The sequence below is a fragment of the Candoia aspera genome, chromosome 1 (assembly GCF_035149785.1).
Source record: "Candoia aspera isolate rCanAsp1 chromosome 1, rCanAsp1.hap2, whole genome shotgun sequence".
In the NCBI taxonomy this organism is placed as follows: domain Eukaryota; kingdom Metazoa; phylum Chordata; class Lepidosauria; order Squamata; family Boidae; genus Candoia; species Candoia aspera.
The window spans coordinates 319107321-319122488 of record NC_086153.1 but is presented as its reverse complement, the minus strand read 5'-3'; the positions used below and the strand labels follow the sequence as shown (position 1 = coordinate 319122488).

General features: G+C 41.6%; 1 protein-coding gene across 1 annotated transcript in view; it reads right to left on the bottom strand.

Moving 5' to 3' along the window:
• KCNH5 (potassium voltage-gated channel subfamily H member 5) overlaps positions 1-15168 on the bottom strand; it is a 196649-nt gene that overhangs the window by 26428 nt on the left and 155053 nt on the right. Inside the window, exon 9 of the mRNA XM_063293905.1 lies at positions 481-677. Within this exon, the coding sequence (XP_063149975.1) occupies positions 481-677 (197 nt within the window). The remainder of the gene's footprint in view (positions 1-480; positions 678-15168) is intronic.

The following is a 15168-nucleotide window of genomic DNA, read 5'->3' as shown; positions in this document are numbered from 1 at the left end:
TATAGACCACTCACTCCAAAACCTCGCAGAACCTTCTGCTTTCTCCCTCCCTCCTTAATGTATTTGGTTGCCCAGCACCTTTCTAGGAACAGAATAGTTCAGCCAGTTATAACCACAGGTTCTTCTACCTGCTTATTCTCCATGGAACTAATAAAGGACCTGAAGCAAACCCTAACAGATGCTTCTTCAACATTTCATATCCCTTAACGTAGAATGGGGACCTTCTGACCTGCAGACCTAAATCAGTGCACCACAGAAGGCCCTTCCTTCTCCTGCATAGTCTCACTGCCTCTTTATCACTAATTCTTTTCTGGTTTGCTGTCAACATTCTCACCATTCATGGGGAAAGAGCTATCACTGTTCACTTGAACTAAATGCGGAGCATCCAGATTAGCTCCTTGGAGAGAAGCTACTGACTTAGAAACTAGATCACCGCATACAAACAACTTTCCATATAAAATTTGATTAAAGATACCTTACCCGTTTCCTCAGATTGCAGGTTAAAGTGAGGTTCCTTGAGAAAGAGTTTGCAAAAGCTGTATAAAAGTCCAGAACTTTAAGCAAAGCTTCCCGCTTGATAATGTGCAAATCGCAATATGTTAGTGCCCGCACGTTGGCACACGCATGAGCGAGAGTGGTCTCTTTCCAGAAGATGTCCCCAAAAACGTCACCTTTACCTGGTAAAGCAATGGAAAAAGGCAGTTAACAACAAGCTCCCTATATGCTTAGCTGAGGAGCCAGTAGGGCAAAATTATCATTGGCAGGATTATGACTGAACAATTCTTGAGTCAGAATAGCCCCTAAATATAATGATAAGGAGCATAGGAGAGCAATGGGAAAGCACAATTAAAAACAAGAATGTGGCGTTCTTTCTTGTATGTTCTGCCAACATGGTAGATGCAAGTTTGTGAGTTTGTAAATATTTTATGCATATTTATCTTAATTATGCATTTTACAATCATTTTTCTCTAATATAATGCATTTTCTTTACCATTTTCATGAATACACACAATTTAATGCACATTTTTCCTAATATAAGCTTTCTTGTCCACTTTTTTAACTGTGGGCAAATATGGTATAGCAAATAACTACATCTGTGGTCTGATTTCTGGACCAGTTCAGAATTAAGTTAATTCAGTCTTAAGCTAAACAAAAATTTGGCCCCACATCTATATTATATATATATTACCTTTTCTGACAGCTTGCACTACTTTCAAGCCTCATAATGAAATCTTTGTTTAACCTGGATTTGTCTGGAAAAAATACAGGTTACTTAATGCTATGTTTTGTATAATAGTATCTCCATTATAAACCAATTTTCTCAGGAAAAACAAGGGGAAGAGATGGGATTTTCACAAAACAATTGAATGAGGAGTGTGTGTGTTCAGTGACAGGGAGCTGTCAAAATATTTGGAAGAAAGACAATGAGAAGGAGCATCCAAGAAAAGCATATAGTGCAGTGTTTCTCAACCTTGGCTCCCAGATAGGATTCTTCATCCCTGCTTTAAGAAGTTGATAGGGAATGCTTACAGCAGTGTTTCTCAGCCTTAGCCACTTTAAGATGTGTGGACTTCAACTCCCAGAATTCCCTAGCCACCATGGCTGGCTAGGGTATTCTGGGAGTTAGTCCACAGATCTTAAAGTGGCCAAGGTTGAGAAACACTGATATAGGGTGAGTAGAAGGTTAAAATTCACTCTGCGTTGCGACATTTTGGAGTTGTTATCATCGTCCTCCTCATGTTTTATTATTTATTGCATGTATTAAAATATGTATACCCCAACATTTGCACCAAAGGATTTCAAGCATATAGAAAATAAATAGGTAAAGGTAAAGGTTTCCCTTGACATTAAGTCCAGTTGTGTCCGACTCTAGGGGGCGGTGCTCATCTTCGTTTCAAAGCCGAAGAGCCGGCATTTGTCCGTAGACACTTCCATGGTCATGTGGCCGGCATGACTACATGGAATGCCGTTACCTGCCCGCTGAAGTGGTACCTATTAATCTACTCACATTTGCATGTTTTCGAACTGCTAGGTTGGCAGGAGCTGGGACTAGCAACGGGAGCTCACTCTGTCACGCGGATTCGAACCGCCGACCTTCCAATCGGCAAGCTCAGCAGCTCAGCGGTTTAACCCGCAGCGCCACCGCGTCCCTTAGTAGAAAATAAATAAATGAATAAAAATCAATGCTGCTGTTTCTTAAGAGTAGCAATTCAACCTGCAGGAAGAGAAGGTGCCTGTCAACTAGGGTCACCACAGATAAATATTTTCAAGAGCAGTCTCTGGAGAAGGGCATGCATCATTTAGTTAGCTAGCCCACAAGGAAACTGTGAAAGGCTCATTTAATAAGTTATAACTTCTATGGTCACTCCCATCAAAGCTCACAGGACCTGAAGCACTGCTCTGGAATCAAAGGTTTGTGCTACTGCACTGAAATCAACATTTGCTGTTTTAATTCACAAGTCTCCATGCCTAGGTCAGTGTTTATGATAGGAAATCTCAAGTCTCTATCATGACAACCGGTGGTGTTTATGTCTGTTGTAAGAAATACAAGTCTCACAATCCCCGCAATTTAAATATGTGTTAAAGCAGGGTTACTCAACCTTGGGGACTTTAAGAAGTGTGCACTTCAACTCCTAGAATTCCCCAGCCACTCTGGGAGTAGAAGTCCACACATCTTAAAGCTGCCAAAGTTGAGAAACACCGAGTTAGAAAGATAACATTTTAAAGCACATATTCAAGTGGCTGGTGCTTGTGCATATGGAAAAAACAAAGATAAGCTTTATTTAAGAAATAACATGGTGATAGGAAAGCCTAAGGTGTTTAAGTGTATCCAAGGCTGAGAGCCTGTACTGTGCTGTTCTCCATTACGGAAGTGAGTGAGTCAGGTACAGACGTGAACTGCCCAGGCCAGAGATGGAAGAAAAAGAAGGCTAGAATGATAGAACGTATGATAGCATACCTTAAAGCAGGGTTACTCAACCTTGGGGACTTTAAGATGTGTGGACTTCTACTCCCAGACTGGCTGGGGAATTCTAGGAGTTGAAGTGCACACTTCTCAAAGTTGCCAAGGTTGAGAAGCACTGTTCAAATTTAAATGTTTCTTTCTCAGTACACATTGTTTCTGCTGTATTAAGCTATCTGCTATCCAGCAATGCTCCTTCCCCAAGACTACAGCTGAGAAGCCTTGCCTCATTCCTTCCTGAATCCTGTGTGCACCACTCTGTGCTGCTGCCCTTATCTGAGATATTTTAGGGAGAATATTTTTTCCCAGCTGGCCAGAGGGTGATTGGGGCATACCAGATGAATGGCAACCTCAAAAGCAAGTTTTGGAGCTTCTGAATCCTGAAATAAAACAAGTTTATTTTTTTCCTTTATTGTAGGAAGACATGTGCTATATGAAATATCACTAATTTGTAACATTTCCCAATTTTTCCAGATGTTTTGGTCTATAACTAACCCATATACTTCCTGGCATTGATAGTTATCCTCTCAAACTTCTGGAGGTCAACTTGGAGAAAGTCTGAATTTAAATTTAAGGTATGGTGCATTTTTATGCACCATTAGTACAGATAGTCCTTGCTTATCACCCATTCATTCAGCAACCATTCGAAGTTACAATGGAGACTTAGGACCAGTCCTCAAGTTGTGGCCATTGCAGTGTCCCTGCAGTCACATGATCACTATTTGCAACCTTCACGGCTGGCTTCTGACAAGCAAAGTCGATGGGGAAGCTGGCAGGAAGTCACAAGTCACGGTCACATGACATTGCGCTTAACACCCCACAGTGATTTGCTGAACAACCACAGCCAGAACTGCGGGAACTGTCATATTAAGTCCGGTGCAGTCACAGGACTATTCATTTTACCACCATATCAGTTAGCAGCTGAGTTGCCAGTCCCAATTGCAGTCAGTAAGCGAGGACTACCTGTACTAGTTATGGCCTTTACAGTGCATCAGTAAGGGCTAAGAAAAAATTTGGCACAAATCTAGAGATCTAGTCAGATACTAGATATGATACTTTTGTGGTTCTATTAAAGATGCAAGGAGTAAATTTAGTCATGTTGTTTATTTGTTTAGTCGCTTCCGACTCTTCGTGACTTCATGGGCCAGCCCACGCCAGAGCTTCCTGTCGGTCGTCAACACCCCCAGCTCCCCCAGGGACGAGTCCATCACCTCTAGAATATCATCCATCCACCTTGCCCTTGGTCGGCCCCTCTTCCTTTTGCCCTCCACTCTCCCTAGCATCAGCATCTTCTCCAGGGTGTCCTGTCTTCTCATTATGTCGCCAAAGTATTTCAGTTTTGCCTTTAATATCATTCCCTCAAGTGAGCAGTCTGGCTTTATTTCCTGGAGGATGGACTGGTTGGATCTTCTTGCAGTCCAAGGCACTCTCAGAATTTTCCTCCAACATCACAGTTCAAAAGCATCGATCTTCCTTCTCTCAGCCTTCCTTATGGTCCAGCTCTCACAGCCATATGTTACTACGGGGAACACCATTGCTTTAACTATGTGGACCTTTGTTGTCAGTCTGATGTTTCTGCTCTTAACTATTTTATCAAGATTTGTCATTGCTCTTCTCCCAAGGATTAAGCGTCTTCTGATTTCCTGACTGCAGTCAGCATCTGCAGTAATCTTTGCACCTAGAAATACAAAGTCTTTCACTGCTTCTACATTTTCTCCCTCTATTTGCCAGTTATCAATCAAGCGGGTTGCCATAATCTTGGTTTTTTTGAGGTTTAGCTGCAAGCCAGCTTTTGCACTTTCGTCTTTCACCTTCATCATAAGGCTCCTCAGTTCCTCTTCGCTTTCAGCCATCAAGGTGGTATCATCTGCATATCTGAGATTGTTAATGTTTCTTCCAGCGATTTTAACTCCAGCCTTGGATTCCTCAAGCCCAGCATGTCGCATGATGTGTTCTGCGTACAAGTTGAATAGGTAGGGTGAGAGTATACAGCCCTGCCGTACTCCTTTCCCAATCTTAAACCAGTCCGTTGTTCCGTGGTCTGTTCTTACTGTTGCTACTTGGTCGTTATACAGATTCTTCAGGAGGCAGACAAGATGACTTGGTATCCCCATATCACTAAGAACTTGCCACAATTTGTTATGGTCCACACAGTCAAAGGCTTTAGAATAGTCAATAAAACAGAAATAGATGTTTTTCTGAAACTCCCTGGCTTTTTCCGTTATCCAGCGGATATTGGCAATTTGGTCCCAAGTTCCTTTGCCTTTTCTAAACCCAGCTTGTACATCTGGCAATTCTCGCTCCATGAACTGCTGAAGTCTACCTTGCAGGATCTTGAGCATTACCTTACTGGCATGTGAAATGAGTGCCACTGTTCGATAGTTTGAACATTCTTTAGTGTTTCCCTTTTTTGGTATGGGGATATAAGTTGATTTTTTCCAGTCTGATGGCCATTCTTGTGTTTTCCAAATTTGCTGGCATATAGCATGCATTACCTTGACAGCATCATCTTGCAAGATTTTGAACAGTTCAGCTGGGATGCCATCGTCTCCTGCTGCCTTGTTATTAGCAATGCTTCTTAAGGCCCATTCAACCTCACTCTTCAGGATGTCTGGCTCTAGCTCACTGACTACACCGTCAAAGCTATCCCTGATATTGTTATCCTTCCTATACAGGTATTCTGTATATCCTTGCCACCTTTTCTTGATCTCTTCTTCTTCTGTTAGGTCCTTGCCATCTTTGTTTTTGATCATACCCATTTTGGCCTGGAATTTACGTCCGATGTTTCTAATTTTCTGGAAGAGGTCTCTTGTCCTTCCCATCTTGGGTGGCCCTTCACGGTTTAGCTCATGGCATCATTGAGGTGCTCAAGCTCCAGCATCATGACAAGGTAACGATCCTTTGCTGATGTCCCCAACCTAGTATGCATAATGCATAATGTGCATAATGTGCATAATGTGAAAATTGGGACTTGTAATCACAGTATGTTTAAAGGGTGTCAGCTGGTAAGGCTGTTCTAACATTTATTTCTGTATTAAATTACTTATTCACTTCATAAGGGTGTATTTGCATATGGAAATGTCTATTGCTTGGCCCTATTTTCTTTTATCCTGCATTTTTTTGTGGGTGTAGTCAATATAATCCAATGATACTCAATCCACCAGCAAGTCTTACTTTGCAAATTGCCTTCAAAATGCATGGGAGCTGCATTTATTTATTTATTTATTTATTTATTCATTCATTCATTCATTCATTCATTCATTCATTCATTCATTCATTCAATTTCTATAGCTGCCCATCTCAGCAAGTGACTCTGGGAGGCTTACAATGATAAAACCATAAAACATTTAAACAATTACAATTCAAAAAGTGACAGTACACAGTAAGTATACATGGCTGCCAAGTAAACAATGTAAGGTGTTAATACAACCAAGAAATGGGACTATTACCACACTCAGGGCCCCAGGCCCAGGCACATAACCAGGTCTTCATGGCCTTACGAAAGGCCAGCAGGGTCGGGGACATCCTGATCTCTGAGGGGAGAATATTCCAGAGGGCAGGCACTACAGCTGAAAAGGCACACCTTCTTGTCCCCACCAACTGACATTCTTTGGCTGATGGGATCTGTAGCATGCCCAATCTACCAGATCAAATTGGACGGGTAGAGACAACTGGGAGAAGGTGGTCCCTTAGGTAACCCAGTTCCAAGCCATGAAGGGCTTTAAAGGTGACAACCAGCACCTTGAATTGCACCCGGAAGCACACCAGCAACCAATGCAGCTCATGTAACAATGGTGTTACATGTGTCGAGTATCCGACACCATTTACTATCCATGCAGCTGCATTCTGTACCAGCTGAAGCTTCTGAATGCTGTTCAAGGGGAACCCCATGTAGAGTGCATTGCAGAAATCCAGACGGGAGGTCACAAGGGCATGAGTGACAGTGAACAGTGCCTCCCAGTCCAGGAATGGGCGCAACTGGCACACAACCTGAAGGTGTGCAAAGGCCCTCCTAGCCACAGCTGCCACCTGCTCTTCCAGCAGGAGCCGTGAGTTTATGGGGATCCCCAGATTGCGCACTGGGTCCGTCTGGGGCAGTGCAACCCCATCCAGGACCAATGATGGAAAAACCTTGTCACCGGAAGGCCCACAAACCCAAAGCCACTCAGTCTTGCTTGGGTTGAGCTGAAGCCCATTGCACCCCATCCAGACCCTTACAGCCTCCAGGCACTGGGTCAAGACATCCATGGCATCACTCAGGCAGCCAGGGGTGGATATATAAAGCTGGGTATCATCAGGATATTGATGATACCTCACCCCACCATTGGATTTACAATTTCTCTTGCATAGTTCCCAATCAGTTCAATTAAGTTTGCTTGGGAACACCTCCTGCTAGATTCTATCTCCTTGCAACAAAGTCTTCTTGCTGCTTCTTGGTCTCTATTTAAGGAAATAACTCAACTGGGTACTTAAATGTAGCAAAGCTCTTCAGAGTATCATGTAGAGAGATCACTACTTGAATTGAAAAGGTCAAGGTTTATTCCTTTGTTTTTCATGTTTCATTTTAAGAAATAAGTAGCAGGTCTGAGAAAGAGTTATCTGTTTGAGACCTTTTGTTATGAGCTTTTTGGACAGGAAGTATGGCTGAACAGGTGAATTAGTAGCTTTATAAAGGTTTGTAAACAAATTTTCAAAACTTGCTAGTCCAACTTGCCTTCAGCAGAACACCAACAGTTAAATATATCATCTATCCATCAATACGTTTCCTTCAGGGTGCAGAAGAGAGGAGATATCACCTGATGTCCTACTTCTGTTCTGATGTCCTACTTTATTTCTGTAGTGACATACATATAATGGGATTAAGGTAGGAAAAACCTTTTGGACTGTCCATGTCTTTGGATATTGATTTTATGAACTGTATTATTGGTTTTTTGGCTTTAAACTCTGTACACCACCCAAAGTCACTTTTCTGAGATAGGCAGCTATATAAATTGTTTAAATACATGTATACATACCTGCAGTAATTTTTCCAACATCAATAGCCAGAAATGAGCGGCAGAGAAAACATTCATCCATTTATTGAAACATGCCTCTGAAGTCAGGACCAGCCTTGTAGTCAAGCAGAATTTTGTGATTCGCAGATGTTGGAAGGCTGCTCCTAGACTCCTTGGTGAGCCATTTTGTTGGAGGACACAATTGTGTATGTTACACAACTTGCCCTGAACTCTGTATAGTAGCTTGCTATGGTGTAGTAGACATTACAGTATCCTATCACTGCTAGTGAAGAAAGATATCATTAATAGGCCAGTAAGTTTGTGTATAAAGAGACACTGGGCACCATCTTGGCCTCAGTTCATAGCTTAAGTCAACACTACTGAATTCTTATACATCATAAATGAGCAGACAAGCAGCTGTTTCCAGCCTAGTTTCATGTTATGCTTATTCAATTAATTATTTCATTGATTCACGTAATTATTAAATAGTTATTATTTATTTCTCTGCTTAAAGAGAAATCTAGGATATGTAGGCAAGTAGAAAAGTAGTGTATTTCAGTGGGAAATGAACATGCCACAGCACGTCAGCATTTTAGCGACCGTTGTTATTTCAGGTTATGAAGAATATTCAACTACCAAGCAAGTGCATTAAGAAACAGTACTTGTTTCTTGTGAAAACAAGAACATTTTAACAAGTTTTGTTATGCTGTGGTTATGAACAGGAACAGCACTTAACTTCTGAATGAATGCATTTAACCACCATAAATAAATACATTTTAAAGCAGCACATAATGTAAGCATGCCATTAGCAGCAAATCCAGCAGGGCAAACATTTGCTTTCTGCCATGTTGTTATCTAAAAATCATTAGCGGGATTATTTTATTCCCAATTCTCCATGTTCTTCTTCGTAAAGCTATTAAATCCATTCCAAAATATCCATTTAGAGTGCTCCTATAAATTGTATTACAAGAGGTTGCTGCATGACCCCCCAAAAAAGTTCAAGCAAACTCAGACAGATTGCTTCAGATTTATAACCTCATTATGTGCCATGATTGAGAATCTACTCCCTCTGCCGTGTTACTCTTCTAAACAATTGTGGTAAGATATAAGGAAGTTGACAACAGGAAGCAGGCATGTTTCCACTGCTAGACCTTGACAGAGGAAAGGACAGCTATCCTGCTCTTTGATGCACTTTGATGCAAGAGAATTTGAAGACATTGCTTGATCAGTAGGATCAGGGAACCATGTGGCCTGTGATATTCCAATAACACTTGACTTTCAGCTGAAGAAGGGGAGTTGGGACAAAACTGCCTTCCTTCTTTCATATTTGGGGCATTAAAGATAATTTTAGAGATGTGGCTGAATGTCAACAGCAAACCCCTGATTTCAGTCTTGTGGACTGCCACCATTCTGCTCGTGACCCCCTACGGCATTATGCTGTATAATGAGTGTCATTTTGAGGGCCGCACTGGATGCATCTGTATAATGCATCTGCATTATATACAGTATCTTTACCTAATAAAGATATGTGAAAACACTTGACAGCTACATGCACAGATGAGAATTCTAAAATCTCTTCTACAGTATTTTCCTTGAATCGTATATTTACTTTAAAAATAAACATGAAAATTGTTGTACTTTAAATGCAATAGTCTGTTTGTCAAAACATGTTATGGGCTGCACTTAGTAGAACAATCTAAAATATATTAGGGCTGGTGTTATCACTGAGGAAGCGCTATGACAATAGAGCTATGATGTATAAAAAAAGGAACTATATTTAAATAGGATTTATCCTGAGCTCCTGAGATCAGTTTTTAACACTTTTAGCTCATAATAGCAATATACCAATCTGCCTGTGCTTCAAACTTTTCTCCCAAGGTATTTCTCCCAGTTGCTTCCTAAATTGAGAAATATGTTACTCGACTGCCACAAACGAGCTTTCTCAGCAGTGATACCCCCATTTTAGAACACTCTTCCCCCCACCAAGGTTTTACAATCTTTTCAACACCAGGAAGGGAAAAAAAACCCTTCATTTTTATCAACCCATGCACATTAATCTATTCCACACCTCAATTTATTTTTTTTGGATTTTATCTGCTGTTTGTTATCAAGTTTTATTGTGCTATTAATCTTTGCTAAATACATTGTCCCAAAATATAAAAAGGGTGAAAATGCAGAATATAAATGCTTGAAAAATTAAATCAAACACTAAATCTCCTACAACTCCTGGTGACTATATGGACAGGTTTATGTCATTTTTTGTGGCAGTAATATGGAAGCAATTAGCCACCGCCTTCTTCTGGGATGATTTTCAACTTTTCATAAGAGCCGATAGGTCTGCCTTCCCTGGAGGAGTCCTTTACACAGTTTTACACAGGCAGCGCTGTGCAGATTGTTGAAGCTTTGGCTGGAAAGTGAACCCACAAAAGGAAGCAGCACCTTGCTTTTCTTTGTTGAAGTGGAGCAGCAGAAGTCACTGTTATCAAAATGTAGTGTCCAGTTGAGGAAGACTGGAAGTGCCTCAACTCTTCACCATGCCAGGTCAAAGAGATGTGCCTCTGCAGGGCAGATCAGCATGATCACCCATGTCCCCCCTCCCACCACCCTCATAAGCAATAAATTAAAGTGCTGATATTAAATCTGTCATGTCTAATTGAATTGCCCTTGGTTAGAGCTCTTTTGAAGAACAGGAGGATCCAGACGCAACCTTGAAAATTAATATCCCAAGTATCCTTCAGTCCATACTTTTGGTTCTTTTCATGATCAGCTCTCTGGAGACTAGACAGAATGGTGTCTGTGCCTCTAGCACATTTTCTGTCAGAATGCACAACCTTTGGCCCTGGGGATGTGACCCTCTCCTGCTAAAGACTTATGTGCAGCCTCAAGAGGCCCTATAAAGTTGCTGCTGAACTGTAACAGGAGGGGAAATTATTAAATACATTAATCATATCAACTGTATTACAGTATTTTATTTTAATTGGTTTTAATGTGGATTCTTCTGGGTAGGATTCAGTTGTGTTAGAGTACCATGTAGTCTCTTGCTAGCATACTCTATTTCATTTAGCAGATAAAAGAGAAGCAGGCTGGATGAGATAGGCAGACCACAGGGAAAGTGATATTCATTGTCTTGGCATCTCCCCCCCCCCCCCATTTTTACAGCAGTAAAGATTTGAGGCAGTACTTGCAGTGTAGCCTGGCTACATTCATTCATTTTTGAGACTTGCAGCTGTCTCAGGCAGAATCTGAAAGTAATGTTGTGTACTAGATGGGTTTGCACTGACCCACATTCAGAATGGTGAGAGTCGAGTTGAGCTGGTCCCATTAGCAGGACCAGTTCAGAAGAGTAACATTAGTGCAAGAGAGAAAAAAGTAAGGCTTTCATCCACATACCCTCTTTGCCCAGTGCAGAGATAGTCTGCTAACCATTTGTTGAGGAGGACATTGCCTCACAACAGAGCCTCTAGTTCAGTTCCAGCCTGCCCCTGAGGCAGACCAAAGCAGGACCCAAGTGATCCAGCAGGAAAGTGGCATTTTCCATTAAAAAACAGACTGCAACCTCCAATATGAACATTCTGATTCACATGGAAAAAGGACCCTGAAGAAGGTTGATGACTGCAGGGCTCTCGTTTACTCTCTGCAGAACCACCCCCCATTTCTGTTTGGTTGCTAGAGAGAACAGAAGCTCTTTTTCTCTCCCCCCCCCCACCCCTTTTTAAGTTCAGGTAGGAATAGCAGCCTCGTGGCAGTTATTCCATAAGGTTGCTATTCCTATCAGTAACTTCTGCTGCATGGTTTTCCTCCTCTCCAGCAAGTGCAAAGAAAAGGAAAAGAAAGGAAAAGAAAATATACCAGAGAGGAGAAGAAACTATGGAGACAGAAGGTCTCGCTCTCCTTGCTCTTCTGCCCTTCTCTGCATCTGCTCTTAACTCTACATTTTCACCACAGCAGCTTCCAACAGCTGCAGCTCTGCTCTAATTTGAGGTCAGCAACTTTGCTGGCCTCATTTTGGGGGCACAGGAGGAAGAACAGTGTGTGGATGGTGGTTTTTGAAGCAGTATGCTTTCATTTTTTTCCTTCAAGGACAAGAGGAAAGCACATTACTGGGAAAGTGGAAAAAGGCCCTCACAGTTGTATATGAGAAAGGCCATATCTCCACTCACTTCGCTAGAATTCTCCATATATGGAAATGAAGTTGCTATTTTACATATGGCCTACAACAATTCCAGAAGCAGCAAAAAAACCCAAAAACAAAACCTTTCAGATCTATGAAGCATTGTGTAAAGCTATGAAGTGCTTCACAGTCACTTCTTTCAATGTGTTCTTCATAGTGGTTTCCTGTTCTGATGCATGAATCTGTTTTGATGCAGTGATTCAGTCCAACCTTCACCAAATCAAAGCACACGTTCAAAGCTTTCACAAATGAGATAACTGCTCTGAAAGAAGAAAGGGGAAACAGGGATTGGATCTGGTTTGGGAGGTGCCGGCAAATATGGAGAAAGGAAGGGGTTGGGGAGATAGCCCTGGGCTGAAGAGAGATTCAAGATGGAAAGCCCATTCCACTTCATCTGAAGTTATGGGGAATTATTGTAGGAGTTAGAACTAGGTATTAATGTCCTTTGAAGACTCTCTGTCAGATTTCTGGACAGAGAATCTGGGTGGATAATTTCTCCAGATTTAACTCAGGGGAAGGAAACGTTTTCCAATAATATCTTAAGGACTGGACTTTCCCTTAGTAGTGGTGGTAGCACTGCTAGCAAAAAAAAAAAAATGAAGTGAGAGACATTATCTCATGATGTCTTCCCCCGGGAAGCCAAAGGAGCTGCAGAGTGCTAGAAAATTGATTGTGCAATGAAAGGCAGGACACATACCAAAAATCCTTGGCCACCTTCTAATCAAATTATTGCCATAACCCAACATTCTATGCATGAGAATTTCATTGGATTGGTCTTTTTTGAAAGCAGAAGTTGATGTTTCTTTGAATGGCAGAAAGTTTTAAAACAAACAGGCTTGGGAAGACAGTAATAAGACCCAGTTTCTGAGAGAGGAGTACAAGAGACCACCTTGGAACCCCTGAAGTTATTTTCCTGCACCAAAAATCCCATATAACTAATTTACTTGAATCCTAATTCTTCCAAAAAAGCTTCCGTGGAGAATGGTCTCTTCAATAATTTCACCTTCAGTGTTTAGAAAAGACAGACACAAGTGGCTATTTTATGATTTTTGCAGCATAATAGCTCTTTGTTGTTGTTTTCATTTTTCTTGTGTATAAACACAGATTTACCATTTCATTCTGGTAGAATTCTAATTTAAAAAAGATTAAGCAGATGTCTATTTTGCAGCTGACCAGTTGGCAGCATTTGGGATTATAATTATTTTTAATAGAGCCATTGATGAATTAAATGAAGTGAAACCTATTTGGGTTTCTCTGGAAGTCTCTCATAATTATTTATTTCTATGACTAAATTTCTTCAGCAAAGGATCGTTATCTTGTTGTGGTGCTGGAGCTTGAGCACCTCAATGATGCCATGAGCTAAACCGTGAAGGGCCACCCAAGACGGGAAGGTCATGACAGAGAGGTCAGACTAAATGCGATCCCTGGGGAAGGTAATGGCAACCCACCCCAGTATTCTTGCCGTGAAAACTAAATGGACAGTACAACCAGAGATATGTCGGTATACCATCGGAAGATGAGACCCCCAGGTCAGAAGATGGTCAAAATGCTACTGGGGAGGAACAGAGGAGGAGTTCAACTAGCCCCAGACGTGATGACGCAGCTAGCTCAAAGCCGAAAGGACGGCTAGCGGCCGACGGTGCTGGTGGTGAATGGCAAATGCGATGTTCTAAGGATCAACACGCCATTGGAACCTGGAATGTAAGATCTATGAGCCAGGGCAAATTGGATGTGGTTATTGGTGAGATGTCAAGATTAAAGATAGACATTTTGGGCATCAGTGAACTGAAATGGACTGCAATGGGCCACTTCACATCAAATGACCACTAGATCTACTACTGTGGACAAGAGGAGCACAGAAGAAATGGAGTAGCCTTCATAATTAATAGAAAAGTGGCTAAAGCAGTGCTTGGATACAATCCAAAAAATGATAGAATGATCTCAATTCGAATTCAGGGCAAGCCATCTAACATCACAGTGATCCAAATATACGCCTCAACCACAGATGCTGAAGAAGCTGAAGTAGAGCAGTTCCATGAGGATCTGCAGCACCTACTGGACAACACGCCTAAAAGAGATGTTATTTTCATCACGGGAGACGGGAATGCTAAGGTGGGCAGTGAAATGACACCTGGAATTACAGGTAAGCATGGCCTGGGAGAACAAAACGAAGCAGGACATAGGCTGATAGAATTTTGCCAAGACAACTCACTCTGCATAACAAACACTCTCTTCCAACAACCTAAGAGATGGCTTTATACATGGACTTCACCAGATGGACAACACCGAAATCAGATTGACTACATCCTTTGCAGCCAAAGGTGGCGGACATCTATACAGTTGGTAAAAACAAGACCTGGAGCTGACTGTAGTTCCGATCACAAACTTCTTCTTGCACAATTTAGGATCAGACTCAAGAGATTAGGGAAGACCCACAGATCAGCTAGATATGAGCTCACTAATATTCCTAAGGAATATGCAGTGGAGGTGAAGAATAGATTTAAGGGACTGGACTTAGTAGATAGGGTCCCAGAAGAACTATGGACAGAAGTCCGCAACATTGTTCAGGAGGCGGCAACAAAATACATCCCAAAGAAAGAGAAAACCAAGAAGGCAAAATGGCTGTCTGCTGAGACACTAGAAGTAGCCCAAGAAAGAAGGAAAGCAAAAGGCAACAGTGATAGGGGGAGATATGCCCAATTAAATGCAAAATTCCAGAGGTTAGCCAGAAGAGATAAGGAATTATTTTTAAACAAGCAATGCGTGGAAATGGAAGAAGACAATAGAATAGGAAGGACGAGAGACCTCTTCCAGAAAATTAGAAACATCGGAGGTAAATTCCAGGCCAAAATGGGTATGATCAAAAACAAAGATGGCAAGGACCTAACAGAAGAAGAAGAGATCAAGAAAAGGTGGCAAGAATATACAGAAGACCTTTATAGGAAGGATAATATCACGGATAGCTTTGACGGTGTGGCCAGTGAGCTAGAGCCAGATGTCCTGAAGAGTGAGGTTGAATGGACCTTAAGAAGCATTGCTAA